The sequence below is a fragment of the Amyelois transitella genome, chromosome 16 (assembly GCF_032362555.1).
Source record: "Amyelois transitella isolate CPQ chromosome 16, ilAmyTran1.1, whole genome shotgun sequence".
Lineage (NCBI taxonomy): Eukaryota > Metazoa > Arthropoda > Insecta > Lepidoptera > Pyralidae > Amyelois > Amyelois transitella.
In genome coordinates, this window is record NC_083519.1 from 7,307,912 (window position 1) to 7,333,862 (window position 25,951).

At 35.2% G+C, this 25,951-nt stretch overlaps 2 protein-coding genes across 4 annotated transcripts; both read right to left on the minus strand.

Annotated features, from left to right (window-relative positions):
* Positions 1-87: 87 nt before the first annotated feature.
* On the minus strand, positions 88-9,518 carry LOC106129764 (nucleolar protein 6). Its single transcript, XM_060948548.1, has 14 exons — positions 9,476-9,518; positions 8,300-9,368; positions 7,735-8,005; positions 7,321-7,539; positions 6,810-6,914; positions 6,250-6,392; positions 5,609-5,788; positions 3,744-3,911; positions 3,129-3,429; positions 2,268-2,521; positions 1,682-1,896; positions 987-1,172; positions 649-750; positions 88-319 (listed from the first exon to the last, which is right to left on the minus strand). Exons 1-14 carry the CDS (start codon positions 9,485-9,487, stop codon positions 185-187), a joined length of 3,360 nt encoding a protein of 1,119 aa, XP_060804531.1. The 5' UTR covers positions 9,488-9,518; the 3' UTR covers positions 88-184.
* Positions 9,519-13,011: 3,493 nt separating this feature from the next.
* On the minus strand, positions 13,012-25,703 carry LOC106129697 (probable isocitrate dehydrogenase [NAD] subunit alpha, mitochondrial). Of its 3 annotated transcripts, none has more exons than XM_013328345.2 (7): positions 25,581-25,703; positions 25,080-25,247; positions 24,785-24,963; positions 22,101-22,316; positions 20,398-20,533; positions 19,840-19,953; positions 13,012-13,620 (listed from the first exon to the last, which is right to left on the minus strand). In XM_013328345.2, exons 1-7 carry the CDS (start codon positions 25,605-25,607, stop codon positions 13,393-13,395), a joined length of 1,068 nt encoding a protein of 355 aa, XP_013183799.1. In that variant the 5' UTR covers positions 25,608-25,703; the 3' UTR covers positions 13,012-13,392. The 3 variants fall into 3 exon arrangements, with proteins under 3 accessions (XP_013183799.1, XP_013183797.1, XP_013183798.1); XM_013328343.2 differs by lacking the exon at positions 25,581-25,703 and adding an exon at positions 25,323-25,574; XM_013328344.2 differs by lacking the exons at positions 13,012-13,620; positions 25,581-25,703 and adding exons at positions 14,076-17,500; positions 25,323-25,574.
* Between the last annotated feature and the right edge of the window lie 248 nt (positions 25,704-25,951).

Genomic DNA, 25,951 nt, shown 5'->3' on the forward strand with positions numbered 1-25,951 from the left:
TGATACACAACAATACCTCGCCACAGACTCCGTCCCCATTAAAGTAATTTCTAAAGAGTTGATTAATTTAAAATCAAAACACCGTCATTCAATAAAAATTCTATATTACACAACGTAATACTTAAAATACAAAATTAAAGTACGAATAAGGTACTAATTACAAGTAGTTATAACATATAAAATGCTATGCGTTAACTGTTACATCAGTAACTAATCCAGCGCCGAGTATTTTGAAGTCCTCTATGAGAGCTTGTTTGTTTATCTTGTACTTCGTTTCTCCTTTCACTGTTATGGGTGTAAGCGCGTTTGCGTTCAGGACCTGTGAACAAAAAATACTTTATTATTATTTTGTACTTTATCACGCGTGTCACGAAAAAAGTAGCTTAACCTTACTCAACTTACTTAAAAACCCAGAAATCTGCACTATACATAAGCCAAACTTAGGTAGTCAACGAAACATAATTGTCCATATAAACAAACACCAAAGGGGGTTCAAGTTTAACGAACTTTCTCTGATTGGATGTTTATCTATCTAAGTATTTATTATAAAATAAAGTATCCGTTGAGTTATTATCTCGTAACACAAGTTTCTAACTTACTTCGAGGCTAACTCAATCTGTGTAATTTGTCCCGTATATATTTATTTACCTGGAATTCCTTGAATTCGTCAATGTCCGGTTTCCATAATACAGCAACCACTTCGCCGCCGTATGAATCGTGGAAGAACAGGGCGAACTCACTGTACGCGTGCTGAAAACCAACAAATGAAGTTTCAGTACAAACAGATGAAATGAGGTTTATTCGTTTAAGTCCGCCATTGCAAGTAATTTGTTTCTTTTATAACTACATATGTTCTATTTTCTTGTTACTGTGTAAATTTCTATGCAATAAAGATATTAAAAACAAACAAGCAATTTTTTATTATCACTTGTTCATCGCTCCAGGGACGGATTACGGCTTATGAGAACAAGAAATATAAAACTTACCCTGAGTTCGTCCAAATAGCACCTTACTGGGTCAAATTCTACCACCGGAATCAATTCTTCCGCGAAAGTCGTGGGTAATTTCCGTGATGTTGGCAGTTTTTCAACGCGTTCAGTTGTAAATGGCACCAGGGTCGGATTGAGGCGGATGAGAACGTCGTAGCCGGATAATGATGGTACGAAGCATGACTGTGGGATATTAGACAAATGATTTTAATTATACAATGGAATTAGCTTTTTGGTATAATATATTTTACCTTTACACCTATCACCAAAAGGACGCAACACAAATTTATGAATTTATTAATACGAAGTAGGTCAATCTGTTACAATTTAACATCTGAACGGCTGATCCATTTTAATGAAATTTGGAATGGAGGTAGTTCAAGACCCGAGAGAAAACATTTATTATGAAACCTCTTTTGCAGTTTCAAGTTAACCGATTCTCATGAAATTTTGTGAGCATATTGATAATCGGCTATCATTTTTACTTTTCATACCCCTTAGTGATAAGAGTTGTCCACCCTTAACATTTTTTAACTAGAAATAACTTAAAAAATATTTATATGGCAAAACAACATTTGCCAGGACAGCTAGCATTAAATATAAATCTATAACTTCAATAATTAAAATCAATAATAAATTCGAGAAACAGGAAAATCAATAAGAGTAATTTTCTATTAATTACTTTATCTTACCAGTATGTTATCCTTCATTTCACTCAACAGCGCCCTCTGAAAGTAGTCTAAAGTACTACTGGCTAGCACTTTAGCTCTGGCGATAACTTGAGGGGTCGGGTCACGTCTACTCCAAACTGCGGGGTGGTCAGAGTCGTACGCCGTAACTATGTGAATGCACGGGGTCGGATCCTCTCGAGATGAGAATTGCTGCTCCAATTCAATTATTTCTTCGCCTGAAAAATGATAAGCAAAATATGTAAAACTCATCAAACAATGCATAGCAAAAAATACATACCATGCCTAAACAAACAAATAAAAATATAGTTTCCATATATAGCTAAAAACCTTTAATTTCGTAAATATTCACTTTAGAGGTTATGGGGGATTACTCATTTATTTTTTTAATTGCTGAATTTATGTACATCAATGAAAAGAAAAAAACAACTGACATTAATTATCGGAATATTAAGCAAACGATGTCGCACCGGAAAACAAGTCATATATAGCATAATTCTTTATCATTTCTACGTTTGTCAGATTTGTGTTTTTTGTTTATTTGGTTAATCATACTGTTACTATTATTAAAAAATAAATAAGAACTTACGTTTCATATCCTCATTGAAATCCAACACGATCATTTCCCTGGCCCAATCCGTATTAGCCAGCAATGTTAACACTCTGACAAGCCCAGCAGTGGGCATAGTTGGTGGGGATAGTGGGGAGGAATGTACGAAAACCGCGGCCGTGATTAGTTCAGCCACAGTGGGGGGGAAGTGGGGAGGGGATAGCAGGTGGGAGGACAGCCAGCGTTTGAACAGACAGACGGTGGGCCCGAAAGCGGGATGTTTCTGGTGTAATCTGTAACAATAGAGTATGGGATTATTGGTCAATACACTCTTAAAGTGTGTATTAATTAAACGCGTACGCACCTTTATTTTATACCTGTATTATTTATAAATAGTGTGATGCAACGCGAAATTTTATATACGTACATATAATCACGTCTTTATCTCTTGCGGGGTAGACAGAGAAAACATTATCCAAAAGACTGATAAGTGAAGTTGCTGTTCGGCTAGCAACTTGTCAACTGAAAAAAACCCCAAGTTTACAAGCCTATTCCTTAGTGGCCTTTTACGATATCAATGGAAAAGAGATCGAGTGGTCCTATTCTTTTACTATTGGTGCTGGGAAACCACACGAAAGTTTAAAATGTGTTAATATTTTTCTTTATATTTTATTTATAAACGTACTCATTCAATTGATGTAAGACCCTGAAATTACCCAAACCAGGACCGTGTCCAAAAGACGCACAACGGTCTCTTCTCTAGAGAGGTGGGAATCTGACCGAAACGCCAACAGAGCATTATAAGGTAGGTACTATAACATTATTATTTGGACCACTCCGTCATCCATCTCCCTCTTGCTCTTCTCTCTCCCTTCTTAATATCCAGCTCAAATTACTTACCCGTGAAGGGCCCCCCTCAATCTTGGCATCAAAATAGTTTCACATTGCAAATTAACACTCTCTTCACTCTCCCTAAACTTGACCACTCCATTCTCCATCTCCCTCCTCAATAGCGTTATCTCTTTCGGGTGTGCTATCTCTAGACGGAACACTAGACCGTTTTTGAGCACATCAATGTGGGTAGGATACGCTTGAGTGGGGAGTGAATATTGCTTTTGCAGTCGCTCGGCGATTTGTAAGTTGAAAGCGGCTTTGAGGCAGCGGAACGCTTGGAGGTCGCCCGGCCATTTTCCGCTGTGACCTGGAACGGAAGAAAAAATTTAGTTTCTTCATGTACTTGACTAGTTGACAGAAATTTACTGAAAAGCTTGTTTTTGTGGTCAAAAACCTGTTTAGGGGACGGAATTGTTTTTTTCTTAAGTTTTACATATAGTCACGTGAGTATCTTTTACGGGGTAGACAGAGTCTACCAAAGTCTAGTAGTCTACTAGTCTAACAAAGACTGAAAGGCCATGTTCAGCTGTATAACTTGTTGATGGAATTGAGCCACAAGTGCAAGATTCTAGAACCAAATAAAGACTCAGAAAAAATAAATGCGAACTTATTCAACCTTACCCAATTCAATGACTGCTTTGCAAACAGCGGTATACTCCGGCACGACCAAGGTTCCTTCTCTCACTATTTCCTTCACCAAGCTTGCATTCCCTCTTCTCCAGGGGTTATGTTGCGGGGGGCGGGGAACGGGAGGGAGGGGGTCGCTATAACTGAATACGGGAGACACTCCTGTGAAATGTAAAATGATATTTTAAAAGCCAGTAAAGGCAAAACCTATGAATGGTATCCTGCCTTCTCGCCGAAAATTGTTTAGCGGATTATCACTTGCCAACCAACGGTTCGCCTGATTTTCACTTTGACAACTAACGATTGTCAAATTTTTGTATGATAACGTTTCATTTGGTAGAATTATTGTTAAGCTCATTATTATAATGACAGAACACGTTTCGGGCACTTATAATTTATCAAATCCTTCACTAGGCCAGACAACTTTTAGACGAATAACGTTTCGTCTGTGTAACAGTACCTTTTTCGTACATTTATATTATGATATAAAATAAACTAATTTCGACATGCAATTTTTATTAAAGAATTACAAAAAAAAATTAACCCTTTAAATTAGCAGCAATGCACATTAATAATTTTCATGTGAATATGAAGATTTGGGTTCAAGAATTCTGTTGATTCTTTCGAGTATTTTTTTTTTCTTAGGTTCTGGTGGGGCACCTGTTAATATATTTTCTATTTCCCCCTCGTTGGCAACGGTTTCCTTTATTAACGTAGTTAACGTGAAATCGAAAGAAATCGGTTAGGTTAGGTTAGAACTGCGACCATCAACGCACGAGCCAAGCGAGCGAAGCGAGCGTGCCGCGGCAGCGGCCGGCGAAGTGCCAGAACCGAATCGCTTTTGTTTCACTACACAGGGCACTTGAATATTAGCTACAGTAGAAAAATAATTATGGAAAAAAAAAACAATAATATATTATTTGGTAAACAATACATTAAATTAAATGAATATTACTCTAACTGAAACGTTCGCTACTTGAAAGTTGGCCTTGTGAAAAGTGTCATTATAAAAGCCAGACCAAACGTACAGTTGGCAATAGTTAAGTTGGGAAATGAAACAAAATTAAGTGATATAGTTGGCAAATGATTATTCCGCGAAATAAAATTCTGCGAAACGTTGATTGGCAAGTGATGATCTGCCAAACGATTTTCGTCGAAAAGGCAGAGAACCCCTATGAATATTTTTCCCAACTGCGAAAGAAGAAGGGGTATGTGTTTTTCCACAATTATTATAACAATTCTATATTCTATTTTTCCCACAATTCATATTTCCGCTTGCATTCTACCACTTCTCAGCTAGCGATATTTTACACGCTGTGAAAAGCTTTTACAATTTTAAATATCAGGGTCACACCAATACAAAATTAAAATTATAACCCTGTTTTTTCCTTCAATTTCCATAGGGTTTGGCCAATTAGAATGAGATTTTTTTATTCTTCGGAGGAAATTTACTTGAAAATATGCGTCATATTTTCAAGTAAATTTCTTCATTTTTTAAGTTAGAGTAGGTTCCATAAAGTATAACTACTCTAACTCTTTCTCCTGGCGTAATCCCGGTTACATCCTCACCTTTCTGGAGAGGAGCCCGGGATGCGCCTATGCGACCAAGATCATAAAGTTTATAACTAGGTACTTGCGTAGAATGAAACGTGCAACTTACCACATTAGTACACACAATTTGGAACATAACTTCTTAAATAAAAATTTAAGACAAACACATTGAATAACCTATTTGTCGTTCTTCAGCTAGATATTTTTTCGATTCCTCCCTTGTCTCTTTTTAATCGGTGTAATTAGAGATTCAGTGAGAATGGCATTCATAAATAAAATAATTAATTCCGTAGGGTGAATCTACTCACCGTACACAGCGCTGACATCTAGCGGCAACTGCGTGAGTTGCCTCAGATCGCGACGGAGTTCGTCGAAGGCTCGCAACGCTTCTAAAGAGCACGACTCACATTGAGCGTCACTGTATTGCTTGCGAGACGTCAGAGTGTCAAGTTGATCGCATATGTGGAATAGTTCGGACTGGGGAATATCTGTGAAATAAAGAAATTGAATTTATTTACTAGTACAATTTGATCTGTAAAAAAAGTGGTGATTATATACCTGAGTTGCCTGTTACTTTTCAATGTCTACTAGATGTATGTATATAAAATGTAATGCCATGTCCTTTAAAAATGTATTTGTATAATTCAGTTTAAATAAATAAAAACAAGTAAGATATAAGTATATATTATTAGATAAAAACAAGATTCCAAAAAGAACCAAGTCATATCTATAAAAGTCAAAATTTTTCAACCTGGTCCTTTCAACTAGTGCACATAGTGGATTTAACTGTAAGTGTGAATTATTTAAGTATACCATTTCATCTCCAGGAAACTTCCACTTGTGTTGATTAAAATGAGGATAAATACAATCATGTTAACCTAGGTGATATAATCTGGTGAACATAGTAGAACAACTACACAAAATCGCGGAAAAAGCTACTAAGACTTACCATACTTAATCTTCATGAGATAATTGATGATCTGCTTGGTGATACCGCGTCGTTCTTGTGTGGTCTCTCCGTCCCAGACGCAAGTCTCTGTGATGGAGCCGTCTTGGAAGCGACGCAACTCTGATTTTTCGCCCCAGAATAATCTGTATGTTAGCAGTCAAATTTATATATTGAAAACTTTATTCAACCAAAAACAATATAATAGTTAAACTTGAAAAAAAAACTATTTTGGGCCATTAAGCCCAAAATATCAGAACACACATTCAATATCCCGTATAATGAATGTCTGTTCTGATATTTTGGGAAATCCTCTCTAAGAAACCTAGCAAATTTAGCTGTTATCCATACATATAAAAGATATTTTTTGTATTGTTGTATTTTTATTAGTAACAAATAATCTCAAAACTATTAATTTTCTCGAAATTTGGCAGAGAAGTAGCAATGGATTTTTCCTGGAGATTCCGACAGGAGCGTAACCCTACATAAAAGCTAGTATACGTATAATGACGTATATACAATTAGACAATTAGAAAATAGATAAATGTATTCTCTTTTCTCACCTGAATTCCTCTGCCTCAGGTAAATTTGCGGGAGGACCTTTCTCAACCACATTTATACAGTGTTCCGGATTCAGGACCAATCCAAACAATAGGTTTTCTTCGTGTCTGAAATATATTTAATACAATTAAATGTAAATTTTACCATTGACACGAAGTACTAAAACCCTTTGTAGAGCCCTCTGGAAATAAGTAACGTGTAAACCTATGGTGACTTGAATAAACTAGCTCTAAAAAAAATAATGTCAGTGTTTAAAAACCCTTCTGTTAAGCGATGTCCTGGTTAAAAGAGAAGGGCTTACCATTCACGCCACTAATGGTGACAAGGCATGTCGTAAAAGTCGCCTAAGAGAATAGTCACATTCAACAAGTTTTATCATGATCTAATATGGATTGGGTTCCCCTGTAGAAAATGATGCCATAACCTAACCACCTAACCTGGCGGAAGATCTTTCCTTTAGTGGCAGTCGAGCCCAAATCATCACTCCCGAACACTTACTATTATAACACTCACCCTTCCATCTTTGCTTTTTCTGGCGATTTCTTTACGGTCCATGAGAAATCGGCGTCTACCATCTGCAATATCAAGTCTACTCGATTCCCAAGACTTTTCCTCAACAAAGTGTGAAGAGTATCTGTTACTAGAGCCAGCTCGTCTATACCATAGTTCAGTTGGGATTCTTTGGACACTTTTGATAGAACAGATTGTTTGAGACCTTCCAAATTTTTGAATCTGCAATAAATGTTAATTATATAAGCTATGGTTTATGTGCCACTTGCTTTGGCTTCTCAGACAAAGAAAATTGTGGTAAATATTTTTTTTGCACTTTGAATTCGGAATTTAGTATGTTGTGATACCAAGTTTAGTACTGTATACTAGTGTAATAATAAAATAGCAAACAGGGCAATAAATGCTCTTAATACTTACTTCAAAATGTGATCAAACTGCATCAAAGGCTGCACCGGAGTCATGAAGAGTGGTATGAAGCTGTTTATGTTGGCATTGTCAAGCATCCCCACAGCCAACTCGCACTCCCTCTTCAAGGTGTCATAGGTCCCTCTACACATCTGCCATAGTATGTTGTAGTAACCCGTTCTATCTAGGAATACCACTGGAAAGTGTTTGTGGAATTCCTCCAAAGGAGGAGAATCACCCTCCTTATGGAGTGATATGCCCTTTTTGTCCCATTCTGAAGATTCTGTAATTATTAAGAGTATTTTAGAAATTTGAATTTTAAAGTTTTCAATAGGCATCCTTGTTTTACTGTATTTGATTTGGATAAATTATGAAATAGCATTGTGTATGCATAAGGTACTCTTAGGTAGGTAAGTCCTTTTTAGAAACTAAGGATGGATACATGTTTGATATTATACCCAAGGGAACTTGAAAACATTACAAAGAACTGAATACTCATAATTGTAATAGGATGTTGTACATTGATGGTCAAATAAATTGTAAGAAAATAAATTAAATAAAGAAAAAATATACTCACTGATGGCTATCCAAACATTCCTAACTATTTGATAACTACTCATAATATTATTTACTCTCTTTATTTGCACTAAATATGCTATGAGCATGCTCACAACATGTCCAGACACTTGTAACTTTCTTTGTCGCAGCCAGATCTTTAGTAATACAACTGCTTGCTTTAAATTCTCACTTTTTGACAGAACTTCTTTTAAGAACTCCTCATTTGTAGAAGATGTTAAATCACATAATATACTACTGTTGTAATATGGAGTTGGAGTTCCCACTTCATTATTCTCAACAGCATCAGGATTAAATAACCATGATTCTCTTAAATTATTACGTGTTGGACTAAAACGGTGAAGTTTGTATGCATCTAGCTCGCAAGATAAATCAATACGAACTGATACAAAGTTACCAAGCTTGCCTGCTGGTTTTAAATCCAGAACAGCTTTTGCTTCACTACCATTTAAAAATGTGTATTTCAAATCTTCAATGGATTCATAATTTTTCAAATGCGATGCAATGAATGCTAAATAAGCAGCACGCTTTTTATGATATCTATAATTTATTGAGTCATTTTTCGTATATATGTCTGCTGGTACAGTGACTTTAACATCTACTTTTAGTTTCGAGTTGATTGGACATCTCAAGTTATAGGACCCAACAATTTCAACACTTTTAAACTTGTGAAATTTAAAAACACATTTTGTTTTCTTTAGCTTATCATTAAATGGTAGTTTCACTTTGAGCTTTTTCGCCAGAGTTTGTTCAGTAAGGTCATATTCATTTTCATCCTCTTGTATAGACAGTAGATAAGTTTTAAAAGCTAGAAACCACTGCTCAAACTTCTTTTCAGTCTTCTCTTTGACTTTGACTTCTTGGAGGACTTCATCAACTTGCAATCGGAATAAATTTGAATTGAATAAATTCTCAGTTTCGCGAAGACGGTTCAATTCGTTGACCGTTGGCTGCCGATATAAACCTCTTATTCGTTTCTTGCCCTCGGGGTTATTATCAGCAGCACTACGCTTACCGTTTTCATTAACAGCTTCTAAAGGTGAATCGTCTTCGGAAACATGTGCAATATCCTAAAATAACAAATTTAAAGTGAAATACCATGGCCGCAAAAAGAAGTAATTTTTTGAGTAGGAAAACTTTATGTATCGACAAGCGTATGATAAGTTTCAAATCTTACCTGTTTCACCATTTTTAAATAAGTTCACTGTAAACACGCACCACCACGAAACATTGAAAAAATGAACAAAGGAAATGAAACTAAAAAGGTTATAAAAATGTAAACAGAGCTCAGAAGAACAATCCTATGGAAGTGCCCTATGCATGTACTTTTCCTGCATACCTAAATAAACAAACCCGGATACAAACATGGCGGACTAGAGATGTTCATTTAGTCGATAATATTTTATCGATGGACGAGTGAGTTAAGATGTTTATTACCGAATTAAATTTATTAAAAAAAAAAAATTTACATCGGGAATCCTTACAATCTTGGCTATAATCTAAGGTCCAACAATATTGTATCTATTACCTATGTCATTCTGATAAAGAGTTTGGAAATCAAATATAATTACATACATAAATAAAATCACGCCTCTTTTCCGGAGGGGTAGGCAGAGACTGCCTCTTTCCACTTGCCACGATCTCTGCGTACTTCTTTCGCTTCATACACATTCATAACTCTCTTCATGCAAGTTCGGCGGTTTCGGGTACTTTTGACCTGACCCTTTACCAGGACGTCCTTAATTTGATCAAGATACGTTCGTCTAGGTCTTCCCACTCCGACCTTTCCCTTCACACTCTCCTTGTATATCTGCTTAGTCATCCCGCTTTCATTCATCCTCTCCACATGACCGAACCATCTCAACATACCCTTTTCTATTCCTGTAACTACATCTTCTTTCACATCACAACATTTCCTTATCACGATGTTCCGGTCACTCAATTTCACACCCATCATACTCCTTAACACTCTCTTTTCCACTGCATTTGTTCCGTTTTCGTGCTTCTTTTACCATACCCAACTTTCACTCCCATACATTAATGTCGGGACCAACACGCCCCTATACTGGCTGTGGCCAGTCGAGCCTTTTTGGATAGTTTCTGACTGCTCATAAAGGCATGCAAAGCTCCATTCACCATGTTCCCCGCGTTCACTCTCCTTTCAATATCACTATCACACTTGCCATCTGATGTAAACTTTGATCCTAGATATACAAACTCTTTCACTTGCTCAACTTTTTCTCCTCCAATCAAAATATTACATGCTGTCATTTCTTTCTCCATTTCAAAAACCAGTGTTTTAGTTTTACTTACGTTCACTTTCATTCCTTTCTCTTTTAAAGCTTCACGCATACAGTTTACCATCTCCTGTAATTCTTCCGCTGATGACGCCAATATAACCTGATCGTCGGCATAGAGCAGACATTTGACGAGTAACTCATTCATCCTTAATCCAATTTCAGACTCTTTCAAATCTGTCAAACTATCCATAAATAGGTTGGCGGACGAAGTCGCGGGCACAGCTAGTTTATCGATAAGATTCTATGTTTGATGATGTTCAACACTAGCGCACGGCCGCACGTGTTTATGTTTTCGATGTGAATGAAATATTGAGAATATTACAATTTTTTAAAGCTCACAACAAAGAAGATTAAAAGTAATAAGGTTTTTAAACACATTTCATTAAATACACTGTATGATAGACCATAATTTAACCAAATATTAACCACTTACCGGTGAAAGGTTAAATTCGGCCTATTTTTGCTTTGGCATAAGCCACAATATGCTATTGAACACTTCATTTGTTGTTTATTAACGATTAATATAAGCACAACTTGGTAAACAGTAGAAAAACACGGGATTTCCTCGGAAAAACGTAAAATCCTCACGGTGATAACTTCCACGAGTAAGCTAAGCGGGCTACTTAAGATGGCGGTGCTCCAGCACAAACACATCGAAGCCAATGAAGAGGGTGCTGATAAAAGAGTGTAAACGTTTTTTCTCCCGTTAAACCACTGTTGTGAGAAAGAGACAGATATATCAGTTTTTATTTCTGAGTCAAGTTGAACAATTAGGGCACCTCCATAGAATATTATTTCATTGAAACAGAGGCACCGCACGCATGCTCGCACAAACATCAATAAATTTGACACTGACTGACATTAATTCAAGCAAAAAAATATACTTGTATTTTTTTTATTTGTGGTTCCCGACACAAATATAAAAAATCACTTCATCTCTTTCTACCCTGCATGGGATATAGACGTAACTATATATATGTATGTCTGTAAAGACATCAGTTACAGGGGAGTTGCAGTAGAGAAAAGTTGCCTTTGCCGTGGAATTCATACGCATGGAATGGGCGCCTTGACTAGGTGCATACAAAACCCCTGTCCTTGTTGCTATGTCACACTTTGCATTATTGATTTTTAACAAAAGCCATGTTCAACTGGTTCATCTCGACCGCCTCTAAACACTTCAATATGTTAGGAGTGTTATCTGACTTGTGAGTCTTAACTTTGCCACGCGTGTCACGATTTTAGGTAATTCAGTTTTACCCACAAAGTCGATACTCTAAATACCTACCCACAGACCATACGAGTAATATTTTATGATTTTACCCAAAAAAACATTATACCGTGCCGTGTGGTTCCCGGCACCAATACAAAAAAGAATAGGACCACTCCATCTCTTTCCCATGGATGTCGTAAAAGGCGACTAAGGGATAGGCTTACAAACTTGGGATTCTTTTTTAGGCGATGGGCTAGCAACCTGTCACTAGTTGAATCTCAATTCTATCGTTAAGCCAAATAGCTGAACGTGGCCATTCAGTCTTTTCAAGACTGTTGGCTCTGTCTACCCCGCAAGGGATATAGACGTGACGGTATGTATGTATGTATGTATGTAAACATTATACCAATTTATTTTTATATGGCGTTCACTATGTTCTGATTTGAAACAAACTAGCTACTTAGGCAGTGTTCTTAGTCCTCACTGTCAGGCGGAATACCGAATCATTGGTCTACATGTGGTATTTTGGGTAGGCAGGTCAATAATCATCAATAGGCACAGACACTTTTCAAGTTTCTAACTTATACTCTTCAAACATGATTCAAATGCCCTTACAAAAAGGATAGATACAACAGTTTTGATGGACACGATCAGCTAGATGCACAAACATAAGGCTTGATGGAATTGAGAGTACCTACCTACCTAACAGGTTGCTAGTGCTAGCCCATCGCCTAAAATAATTCCAAATTTAAAAGATTCTCCCCCTTTTTTTTTGTTATCGAAGGGGAAATCCTTTTTACGGACAACCCCCCGGGTCTTCACCCGGGAGTGTGGGACTCCTGGCACCTAGTATACCAGCCTACCCACTAAAACCCCTCCCTCCCTTATTGCCATTTTGAGGCCATCATGGGATCGCAGGCATTTCACCACAAGCTTCTCCCCTGATTCACTATAACAATTTGCGCGTGAATAGAATCAGCTGGCAATGCTGGCACACACTATTACTTATTTCTTCGTTAGTAGATCGAATCGATCGATCTGATTGATATGGAAGGTCATTATTAAAACCAATTTGATGTTGCTGGAGTCAGGTGAATCTCGAAAGTTTATCACAATCTGAGACCACAATAGGTAAAATTTAAAGAGTATCGAATTAATTTTAAATGAGGTAAAACGGGGAGGAAAATTATATTTTTTTAAAAAAAAAAACAGTTTATTGTCTACAAAATTATTGAATAATAAATTAAACTTAAAGTGATTACTCAATAATTGATAACATCGTCTGTACAATCTGTCTACTTTACTACCTAACTGTGAAAAATAAATATATACTCGCATATGGCATGGGTGAATTTACGACTGATCAATCAATTATTTACATAACAATATTCTCCTCATTTAGCAATACCATGTGAACAAAATTACTCCGTACATAACGGCCTGGACTGTAGTTAGACTACACTTAATACTTTGGTGTAAGAATAATTTAATTTTTATATAAATACATCACGGAATATTCTTTTGCCCATTTGGTTTTTTTTTATTCCTGGGTTTTTATTCGAGAGTCTAACTATGGAGGTTGGTTTAATTCAGCTTTGAGATGATAGCGTTGGTGTATTCACTGCATTTGCCGGTGCCTCCGAGGTCGCCAGTTAGATGTTTGCCCTCCCGCAGGACTGTGTAGCAAGCGTTTTGAACGCGGTCAGCGTGGTCGTTAAGCTGAAGATGCCTGAGCATCATGATGGCGGATAGCAGCAGGGCAGTAGGGTTCGCCATGTCCTTTCCAGCGATATCAGGGGCTGTGCCATGAACCTAAAATAAAAAAAATATATATAGATAAATTAACATGCGCTCCCTCCGGGAAAGATGTGATTTAAGCATGGTAAAATAATAATCTGGCTACCTGTTTGGTTCAACCTGACCCATAAGATCCCGAGTTCGATACTAGGTCATGATGGAAAAATTACTTTTTTAACTGATTGGTCTGAATCTTGGGTGCGAGGTTATACTAACATCTAAATATTTATTCAAAAACATACATAGTGTCGATGAGTTAGTATCACACAAGTACTTTGGGGTTAGCTCGATGTGTGACCGTATTTATATATTTTCCCTTATGAGAAAAATGGAGCTTACGTCAACAAAAACCTATGACATATTAAATTCACCTCTATAATTATGGAATATCTATGGCCATGTGAAAGCAGAAAAATTGGGAAAATCAGAACACCTTTAATCGATTTGATTTTTTTATTCATTACGTTTATTTACATAAACTAAATAAATAACACATCTACAAAAGTTGTATTCTTACAGAAATTCATGTACTCGTCGATATTTTAAATGAAAATTTTTAAGTTTTATTGTCAGATTACATCTGAAAGCTATATGAAATAAATAGTGGCGAACTTATAGTAACGAATAACGTTGAATTTACCCTGCCATCGCAGCGTCACCCTAACTAAATCGCTACATAATCACAAAATAAAGGAACTAGGTAATCAAAATATCACGCAAATTAAAAACAAATTAGTGTCCCCAAAAAGAGGAAAATGGAATGATTTCATTAACTATAGCAAATAAATTAAGTCTTAAATTAAGCATGTTATTAAAAAATAAAGATTTAATCATAAATTTGTTTGTACCACGGCGTGGCCGAAAATTTTAGGAAAAATAGATAAATGCTAGTTTCTAGACCTATTCTAAGGTGGACATTTTATTTTGCCGTGTGATATTGTCACCTCAATGATTTAAAATTACTTAATATATTTTTCCACTCTATTCGGCATACTGAGTGCTGTTAAAAAATTGAAAAGAGGTAAATTTCACAATACAATTGAAAAAAATAATTCTTATTTCCTGGCACAAGGATGGCGTGACAACAATTAAACTTAGTATATTAGTTAAACGCATAAAAATGCAAAATTTATTTGGAATTATTCCAAATTTGTTAAATTCATTAAAGATCAATAAAAATTTCATTAAATTTGCCATGTGTTACAGCACAAACCTTCAGCCACAAAGGCCATTTTTTACCTCGCCTAGAACTGAACTATAAACAGTCCTCAGATTAAGGCGTTCTCCTTTGAAAACATTTTATTAAATTAATAACCTAAAAATAATTTAAGACTTTCCTGACCCTGCAATTATTTAGGGAGGATTTAAAAGATTGGCGTTTGTCAAAGAATATAAAGAAATCTGCAATTACACTTTTGTTTCGAAACATGAAAGAATAATATTTATTTATTTAAACTTAATGCACGTAACATGTACAACAGGTGGACTTAATGTCAAAAGGCATTTTTTGCCAGTCGAACTTTTGGACCAAACTGAGATGGATGTACATAATATCTATGTGTGATGGCCACATAAACTTGCATTATTTAAGACTCGCATCAGTATGTATCATCGTACCGATTACAAATATAATTAACCTAGGGTACATTCTTGGAGATCTTACTTATTTCTTATGTTGCCATTATTTGTATGTACTATACTTAAATAAAAACGCACACAAAACAGCCAATGTATCACGACGACAGGTTATTCACGAGCTAAATTATCGGTATCATGCAAATAAATTCTAAATACACCACTTCCCTTAAGCACCGGACACACTGAGTAGACGTAAACAAGGTCGGCGTGCAAAAGTAACTGTCCTTATCCTACGCGACCGTTTCATTAATAATATTTAAAAAAAAACATGATGCAAAGCATATAGAAGGCCGCAGTTACGTCACAACCACGTGACTCGTCAATTATGTATTTTTTTAGAAGTCGTGAGCCCGTCTTATCCATACTTCTGTTCAGTGTGACATGCACCTAGTATACAGGGTGACATTTAAAACAACTGCATCCTTTTAAACATAGACTATACCCATGCTTCTGAGCCGTTTGAGCCTATTTTTATTTAAATTAAACGTCATCATTTTCACATTTAAAAACCCCTCAAAAACTACGTTACACGCTTTATTAAAAACCAATACTACAAAAAGAAATTAAAACTAAACATGTAAATAAATGTCTGAAAAATAAATTATTTTTCTAGTATCAAGATCAAGTAAAGTACAGAGTTTTCGAGATCGCTGAATATTACGCGTCGCTTTTCCGCCGGCCGGGGTGATATTATTACGTATTTAGGATCGTGGATTTTGATACGTTTATTTTTTTTCGTACTTTCTGAAATATGAACCGATATTTTTCTTTTAACGTTTTTAAATCTCCTTAAGATGAGTACACTTATAAGTTAAATTTATGCAGTTTAATTAAAAGTCACCCTGTATACATACTTTTATTGGTATGCCCTGTTGTTACAATCTTCAATAATGTATTTAGTCTTGAGTCATATTTCTCATTGTTGTTTAATACGTATGTATGTGTATGGAATGAAAACATCTTTGTTAACATTGTTTTGCATACTCGTCTTTTTAAATTTTTGTCTTGCTTTCTTCCGAGAATACCATCTTATAAGCTGAGATACTACACCATGGACCTCTTAAGTGTTATTATCGTGACAAACTTGATAAGTGAATTTAGTCTAGCGTATTCGTAAATCTTTTAATTTTTTAAAGTTATTATCAACATTAAGTCTGCATTTAAAAAACATGATTCGGAGATTTTACACTTTTGACGACTGTAACTTTGCACTTAAACATTTACCTATTTGCAGATCTATGTCCTAAAAATGCATTGATATTTTGCTTAATACTTCTTTGGCAGTAATACCGTTCTATCGCATCTGCGATTTCAAATAAATTAAAAGTAAAACTAAGTGATTCACATAGAGATGTTATATAATAGACACCATTTTGCAAAATTGATTAAAGGATTTCAATACTTTTTTGCCATATTCAAGTTATACGGGATACACAATTGACTAAAACAGCATAACCTTGTGGTTGTTGACATTGTTGTCAAACATGATGTATACTCAGAATAGCACAATACTGTAATTTTAGAATCAACTTTTTATTATTATAAACTTTGAATGTTCTACTATATTTAACATCTCTATGGTCAGTCATCTTTTTGCGAACCAGCCGCAAAATTTTGCACATAATTTCAGGGTAGTTCCCCGTGTTCAAATTTAAATCCATAGTGTGCTAGATTAGGTAGCATTTTCTTTCCTTTCTGTAATATTTTTTACTAAATATTGAAAAAATATTGATCTATATCATACTAGTATGTAATAGTGTCTCGATCACTGTAATAGACCTTTGTTATATAAGTGAATAATATTTTATGTATGTGTAGAGATATATTATTAGTTTCTATGTAAACTTTAATGATTTTTTAACTTTAACACGATTTGAATGAATAAAAAGCGTCATAATTTAAATTATCGAAAGACAAAACATGTCTACAAGAAGCATATAAATTGATGCTAATACCCTACATCAGACTTCAAAAGGCCATGGTTATAAACTTTTTAAATTGGCAATAACAGTGATCAAAACGTGAACGCTTACTCTAAATTGTTTATAATCTCATTGGTGTAAGCACTGCAAGAGCTGTTTCCTCCTAAATCCTCAGTTAGCACGTTGCCTTCCCTTAACACCTTGAAGCAGGAACCTTCTATTTTGTTCGCGTAATCGTGCATCTGAAGATGCCGTAGCATCATTACGGCTGAGAGGAGTAACGCCGTGGGATTCGCCTTGTCCTGTCCGGCGATTCCTGGAGCAGTTCCGTGCACCTGAAAAATAATATTAAATATGTATCTCTTCCCTTCATGTATCCCTTAAAAAAGATATTACAAATCATGTTCGGTCCACGCCAAAGACCATTCACAAATTTCGGAAAATTTTGAAAAATTGTGAATGTCCTTTTCTAATTAGTATATATTGGACACACAATGCTTGTTAGGAGTTTTGTTACTCGATTAACAAACCGACTGATATTTGAGGGTATGCAGTATTATGTAAAATATCTCAATTTCCACTAAAAACCAGCAAAATAAATATATATTTGACATGACAGTCCAATTTCAAAAAAATTATTAAGCATGACATCGTTAAAAGTATGTTTCTGAAAAATAACTTTTCGGAAATATTTAATGATATAAATCGCATAATACCTACTACATCTCAAAGAATGAATGAAGTAGCGACGCGAAATTATTGTAAGTGATTATATGCGAAAACTCGCTTTACTTCATACATACATGTAGCGTCGCGCGTGCATTCAGACATTTAAAACGTCGTTATTTTTGTTAAAAACAATGTAAACCATTATGACAGCACATTTACAAAAAAGTCATACATAAATTATAGACACAATGAGTTGTAATACATCTAAATTAGTAACAGTTCAAAGTTAAAAATAAAATGCAAATTTCCTAGACTTATGTTATTTATATGGTAAAAACTTATTTTAACAATAACATTATAGTATATGACAAACACAATGATATTATTAGTTTGTTGGTTCACACAATATAAGATGACCAGACCATGCTGTTAAAGTGAGATTTTGTATGAACAATAAAATTATTGTATGAAAGGACTAGAACATCATTATTTTGACATTTATAACAACCCATACAATCAAATTTGATTCATGCCCAAACCACTCACTGCATCTATGCATCGACCTTTATAAAACTAATGAATTAGAAGTGTATTGCAGACGATGAAAGTAATAAATTAAGTCTGATGTTTATTTTTTCCTTGATGTGATTTGCATTCAATTCAGAATTAAAAATAATTGTTTCAATTACCTAACATAAGTTCACAATGCTATGGAAGATCTAATAATCTTAGTTAATTACTTAACCAGCGAAAGAGGTTTGTGACAATAAACAGAAAATAGTGATGGGAAAAAGAATTTTGGTCGAATATTCGTGGAAACATTTTGGTCCTTTCAACTAAATCAAAAGTACCTACTCAAAACCAACGAGAATGTATGAAGTTTTTAAAAATGTTGATGAAATAAAGAAATTATAGAGGGATAAAGGGCAAAAAGAAAGATGTAGTCTCCGTTTAACCCTCAGGGTAAAAGGTGTGTTAAAAACAGTCACTGGATAAATGAGCAAAAAAAAAGTAAATCATGCACATACAAAAACAGTCACAATATTAAATGAACTTGATATAACTATTGTGAACATTGTCTGAAAATTCGATACAATGATGCAGGATATGTGGTTAATATGACAGACAAACTGGGAACATGTTATGCGAAGGTTTCAAACCCATACCTGTTAAAACATTCTTAATAATCTTAATCATGACTTACATATTCTCAAAATTCTTTGGATCTTCGTCATATCACACCTTATTTTTAAATTAAAACATAATTAAAAATATAAATGGAAGTCAATATATAGAAAATATATTAATATAATTATTTGACGTGAATAACTGTGCAGATGTGCGCCCATGTGTAGTATATATTTTGTTACAAGATTACTAACATTAAAAAAATACACAAATTATAATAAATACTTCTTTACCACGTACGTTAAAAGCACATAGTATCCTACCGAATAAGTAAATATACAAATTAAAAAAATATATCGAATTTACTATATCACAATAAATTCTACAGTATGTTCGTTCAAATAGTTTGCTGTACACAAATACACTGCATAACTTTTTTTGCTATAAATTGTACATCCCATCCAATTCAACCCAGCTTTTCAGCGCGACGGCACTGTTCAACAAACGCAAACTATTTGACCAAGTACTCGTAAACTATAGTTAGAAAATAAATGATTACGCTTTCGACGAACAGAAATTGAGTTTAAAAATAATTTTTGGAGTGTAGTAATGACGTAGTAGAAGAAAAATAACTCAATAGTTTTCGCATTAATCTCATCTGGGAATCCTGTAGTTGGCGTAAGAAAAACATCATCCTGGCGTTAGTCCCGGGATTTTCCTCGTTTGCTATGGAGAATATAATACCTAAATTCCGCTCTTTCATTATTCCCTTGGTGATATTTACGCGGCATATGTTTCATCCACTATTCAGGCAGGCAGAACTTTAAATTTTAAAAATGTATGTATTTTTTTTCCGACAAATATAATGAATACTTACAGATTCGAACAGGGCACCGTTCTTGCCGATGTTGCCAGACGGCGTCAGACCGAGTCCTCCGACCAGACCGGAACACATGTCGGACATGATGTCACCGTACAAGTTCGGCATAACCTAGAAAGTAAGACAGTATAATATATTTAGATAAAATTTAATGCCTGGAAATGAAATATGAACCAGATTTTATTTCGTTTATTTATTTGATAAATTCTAGCAATATATTTCCGTTTAAATCGAACACATTAACAACAAAAGAAAAAAAAACAACTGATATTCTTTTCTATGTATATTAGTTTGAGTGCTAACTGATGCTCATACATGCAGAGAAAACATCGTCAGGAAACCTGTACATTCCTAACAATCTGTAAGATTGTGCAAAAGTTGCGGAGGTCGGATGGGAGTCCCTTTGTGCAAAAACCTGACCCAAAGTCATGGTCTAGGGCATGTCACCCCAGGTTCTTCTCCAGAAAGGTGAGGACGTAACGTAATCGATGCTAGGGCAAAAACAATAATATTTTGGTACCCACAATTCCAAAATCTATTTGTTACAATACTCACCAATACGTCAAACTTGGAGGGATCCTGCACCATGTTGAGACATACTGTGTCGAGGTATCGCTCCTCGAAAGTGATGTCGGGGTACTTGGTGGCGAGGTCGCGACAGCACCGCAGGAAAAGACCGTCGGACATACGCCTGGAAAGCGAAAAAAAAAAGAGTTAGCGATGTGAGGTCAAAGGTGTATTGTGCAGCGTCGATGGTCGAGTCGGATAACTTAGTTTCCGACTTCTCATCGACGACTCATTCAAGGACCATGTACTTACTATACTACCATAATGATTCTTTACTGAGTTGCGCACATAATTTTGTTTGATTATTTTCTCACAGTGGTTTCCCTCAGCATAGATAGTCTTACCACTGTGAGGAAACTTTTATATACGACAAATATATAGGTACGGGACAAATTAGTTTAAACGCGAGTACAACAAGACGGGTATATTATGCTAATATAGGGTATAGTAATCACTCGCATCTACAAAAAAGCCCAGTATCCGGCTTTTTTGTAGATGTGAGGACGCAACCTGAATCAACGCCAGGAGATGCAAAAACAAGGTGCATTTTTCACACACGTGAAAATACAGCGTGAAAATCTAAGGTTAATTTGCCGGCACGGAATCTGCTACTGTATGCACTATACTATTATCACTTTCGACTACGAATGTTATTTTTGTCTTGGGATTAAATTAGATTGAGTGACAATTGATTCATCCTTCTGACGTCCAAATATTAGGCAGGTTTCTGTTGCTACCGACGGTATCTAGGAGTAGTAAATAAAGTATGCAAAAAATCTATGATACGAAAAACAAGAACAAAATATCCGAATCATCTTCAAACTACGTGATTCGATGCAGGTCGCAATAAGAGCAATTTAAAGAATTGACACCGCGCCAAACCGGTTCGCTAGTATCTTCATTGCTCGTGTAATGCAATACACGAAGAATTAGCACCAATAAACGCTAGTTATGTGATAATATGATACCTACTACACCCGTTAATAAATCCATTTAAATACTAGCGACCGTAAAATGCATACTTAAAGCACACATAAAAACAATTAGGTAGTTCTTAGAGTTTTAAGTTTGCTAGTTGTTATAGTTCTGACCCTAGATAAAACCTTTTTTCTTTATTTCATCGATCACTTCTTAATTTTTTTTGTGTCCACCAAGCAACAACATCGCCGACTAAGAACCCCCGGTTAATTTGTCCACCCAACATTTTTTTGTATAAAAGCTCACGTCTTTCCCATCTCCATACATCAGCCCACGCCCGACCGTAGCCTATTCCCGTGGCACCGATTCCCAGAGAGCATAAATTGGCGGATCTGGGTGGGTTGTCAACATAAATCAATATCTCGCCTTATCAACGCTAACTAGTACAAGGTCCAAACAGCAAATATGCATATTATGTAGAGGTAATGTTAGAGGTCTTAAATTATTCAGGCGTGAATTTCTTACATAAAAAATAAAGTTTGTTTTTTTATGTCCTATAGGCACATTTCATAATAGTAAGTTTGAATTTATTAAAAACACTAAACAACGATATTTAGCTAAATTAAAAAAAATCTGATAAATTTAGGCTCATTCCATTACACATACCTACGCTTCATCCACCATTTATAACTTTGCATGCAAGTTCGGCAGTTTAAGGTACTCTTCTTCTTGGTACATACATAAAGTACTCCTACGGATATAAAGGTACTCACATAATATTAGCCTTGTGGACAGCGGTGACCTTCTTCCTCTTGTTGTCACGTGCGAACTGGAACGCGAACTCAGCCACTCTCTTGCTAGCCTCCTCAGTGATCAGCTTGATAGACTGAACCACTCCATCTACGATCTCGTGCTCAATACCAGAATATTCACCTTCCGTGTTCTCTCTGATAGTCACTACGTCTACATTGTCGTATAAGGTTTTGATTCTGTAAAAAAGTAGGATTTTTAAGCGGATTTTTACCACAATAAGTGAATAGTACCTATATTCTTTTTCTGTGTTACATGAATTGAGAGGCAGTGATGAACTCTTACTATTCTCTAGTTTTTATAGATAGATAGACTTACAAACTTGGGATTCTTTTTTTAGACGATTGGCTAGCAACCTCTCACTATTTGAATTACAATTCTATCATTAAGCCAAATAGCCGAGCGTGGCCTATCAGTCTTTTCAAGACTGTTGGCTCTGTCTACCCCACAAGAGATATAGACGTGACTATATGTATTTTGTATGTATGTTCTCAAGTCATCGTAATTATTTTTTCATATGACATGCCCGTCATTCTGTTTGGCGATTACATCGCTGTCGATCTAACAACAGCCAGGGTTTATTTTACAGTTCTAAAGATATCTTGTATAATATGTATGTTGTGTTTTTGTAATATTAATTTGTATTTTAACATTTCAATACCAAATTTATAACCTTGGAAATTACCCTATAAAATAGGTTAAAATTTTACGATAAAAAGGTCTGGAGGCGACCAGTTTCTTGGCTGTGAGTCATGTCACGTCTGAAGATAACACATTACTTCGCGTAAATAAAACGATATCAGAACGATAAAAACTGATTAGGTAATTTCCGGGACTTTGACATTTGCGGTTATCTCGAGAATCCGCTGGTGTCACGATAAATTAGCCGTGAAAAGAAAAACATTCCACATAGCAGATAAAATTATAATGTATAATCAAATCATTACTTTTTCCAGGGTCTTCGTTCCCATGGGAATTAAAATTTTCAAGAAACGTAGAGTTTATTTTTTGTTCATCCTGATAATTTGAAATTTAGCTTTATGTGGTTTTCCCGAAATAACCATAGGAGCAGATATAACTGGAATCTATCGTTTCATTTGTTTATTTTTTTAATTTTATATCAGTGTGGTCATGGAATAGATGATTCTTACTGTACTCTCATCAATCTCATAAGCATTGAATTAATTTGATTATTATAGATAAGTGGCTAGACAATGAAAAGATACAATAAATGTCATTGTTGCTCACAAGCATTATTAAGTTAGACCTTGTCATTGACATTAGCTTCTGTACACAGGTACAACTACTAACATAGTTGCCGAAACATAAGGAAAAAAATCAAATTGGTCATGTGATTATAGGTAATCAATTTTCATGATAACCTATCATATTCATAGTGGTCAAGTGTTATTGTAATCATTGATAAACATGATTGATTACCTAACATGCAAGTAATTTGTAGGTGATTATTAGGACAAATTAGAAAAAATATCTGTCATTGCAGAATATACTTTACTATTGAATTGGTTCTAACTGAACTAAAGAAATAAAAACCTTTCTTTTCCAAATGCTAGCCCATCACCTGAAAGAGACATCCTGTTTGTAAAAGCTTTTATTCATAATTCATACTACCCCTATTTTCTCTGTGTATATGTACCTACCTATGCACTAATCCCTAGTTGTATATGAATTTTGTTCCAATTTAAAATGTTGGAAAGAGGTTTTCTGTGGAGGGTTTGTATCTATAAATGGTTACCGTGTGAGGCTGGGCTGGGTTGATATTTATAATATTTGCATTTTTGTTTGCAAACACAAATATGTTAAAAAACTTCTCATCTCATTTTATAGAAATTTGGCATTTTAAACATAATCACATATTAAACCTTTACAGGGTTACAGAGCCAACAGTCTCATAAAGTAAAAAGCCACGTTCAGCTGTATGGCTTAATACTGGAATTGAGATTTAGATAGTGGAAAGTTTTAGCCCATCAAAAGATAAATCCCATGTTTCTTAGACTTTCCCTTGATTGAATTTTATTATTACATTTACTTTTTTCCTTAATTGTATATTTACAGGAACAAAAATTTTAAGAGGTTTGTCACTTATTCAATAAAATAACAATTTATGAAAGCCTTTAAATCTCATTGATGACATCTTGTTGCATATAAATAAAAATACAACTCAATTAAAATAGTGCATGTTGCAAAAAAGACATGAACTATTATGCACCACTGCCAACTGTCTCCTACATTGTAAGCAAAGACACATGCATATCAAGTTACACTGCATCTAATGTAGCCCTGTCCTTAAAAATCTGATAGCACTGTTCTTATAAAACACAAGTCAGATGAAAATAAATGTTTATTCATGGAACTTCCTTATGTTGGAGTTCCAAAAATGTTTGGCAAATGCCAAGAATGATTGGGCAATAATTTTAAACCATATTGAGTAACATTATTATGACTACTTTGGTTTATTTAATAAAAACAAATAAACACTAACTTTTGGACAACATTGTTTAAATTGGGTGCTAAAATTCCTGAGAAACTACACCATGAGAGTGATGCACCAAATAGAAGCAAGTGCAATATGTACTGTGTTTTGATTTTATAAGTAGTAAATTACATTAATAACAAAATCACTTACCCGTCTAAGCTCTTGCAGGGCCTGACATTAGCATAAAGATCAAACTCTTTCCTGAGAGCCAGATTGAGGGATCTGTAGCCTTTACCGACTGGAGTCATTAATGGACCTTTCAGGCCAATTTTGTTAGCATTCACTGAGTCAATAGCCTTTTGTGGGATACCGAATTTACCATCTGGTCCCTAAAAATAATTATGGTTTGAGCACAAAATTTAGCTTTATAAAATAATTATTATCTCAAAATTAATATTGAGTTAATTTTGATATTTTTTCAAGTAAATAATGAATAGGGACTTACCCGAACAGCTGTGACATCGACTTCATCCCATTCAATAGGCACTTTGGCTGCTTCAAAGATTTTTTGCACAGCCACCGTAATCTCCGGGCCGATTCCATGGCCGGGAATTAAGGTAACTTTTCGAACGCCTGTGCTGTACTGTGCCGCACCAGCTCGCCCTGACGGCACCTGCCATCAAACCCAAAATTCACTTCTAACCTCTCACCACATCATCAAAGAAATCCAAAAAAAAATTATGTTAACCTCGTCTTTCTCGCCTCTGACTGCTTTAGTTCTATCGCTGGCAGCTGGCTCGAACCATTTCAGCAAACCTTCTAACACTTTACTCTCACGAAAAGGCTTCAAAAGCGCATTTATGTAATTCTTCGACATAACTATACTACGTCTATTTTTGGATGAAAGGAATATTAAAGCAAACAGCTTTTTGAGGCAAAATAAACCAGGGTGGCATGCAGCACTTGGTAGTACAAGTTAGTATAAAACTCCAGACTACAAACTTACAATTTTCCTGATAAATCTTGCAGCCATTTCAATAATTTTTATAATTCGACGAACGAGCGATAACTCCGCGGTGAAGGGCGGAGGGGAGGAAATTACTCGCGAGGCGCCACTGCGCGACGACGCATGACCGGAAACAGACTTCAAGGACGTTGACAGACAAAAAATAAAATGAGCTAAGAAGTATAGCTTCATTCAGACTTGTCTATTTTCTTCCCTACGTTTCTTTCAGAATTCAAAAATAGTTCAAATTAATTGGTTGACATAGATTTGATTCAACGAAAGTCAATATTGTAGATACTACCTTTACTCGAAAATGTCGACAACAAAATAATTTCAAGTTTAAATACGCATAGATTAAACGTCTGTGCATA

What these genes read in the sequence shown, in the direction of transcription:
- LOC106129764 (XM_060948548.1), bottom strand. An exon ending in CAGTTTGATCACATTTTGAA is followed by an intron (nt 7,540 to 7,734) that starts GTAAGTATTAAG and finishes CATTTATTGCAG; the next exon opens with ATTCAAAAATTTGGAAGGTC. An exon ending in TCTCATGAAGATTAAGTATG is followed by an intron (nt 5,789 to 6,249) that starts GTAAGTCTTAGT and finishes TTTATTTCACAG; the next exon opens with ATATTCCCCAGTCCGAACTA.
- LOC106129697 (XM_013328343.2), bottom strand. Translation starts at nt 25,451, where the DNA reads ATGTCGAAGAATTACATAAATGCGCTTTTGAAGCCTTTTCGTGAGAGT. An exon ending in TCAGAGGCGAGAAAGACGAG is followed by an intron (nt 25,248 to 25,322) that starts GTTAACATAATT and finishes GTTTGATGGCAG; the next exon opens with GTGCCGTCAGGGCGAGCTGG. An exon ending in ACGGTGCCCTGTTCGAATCT is followed by an intron (nt 13,621 to 19,839) that starts GTAAGTATTCAT and finishes TTTTTATTTTAG; the next exon opens with GTTCATGGCACAGCCCCTGA.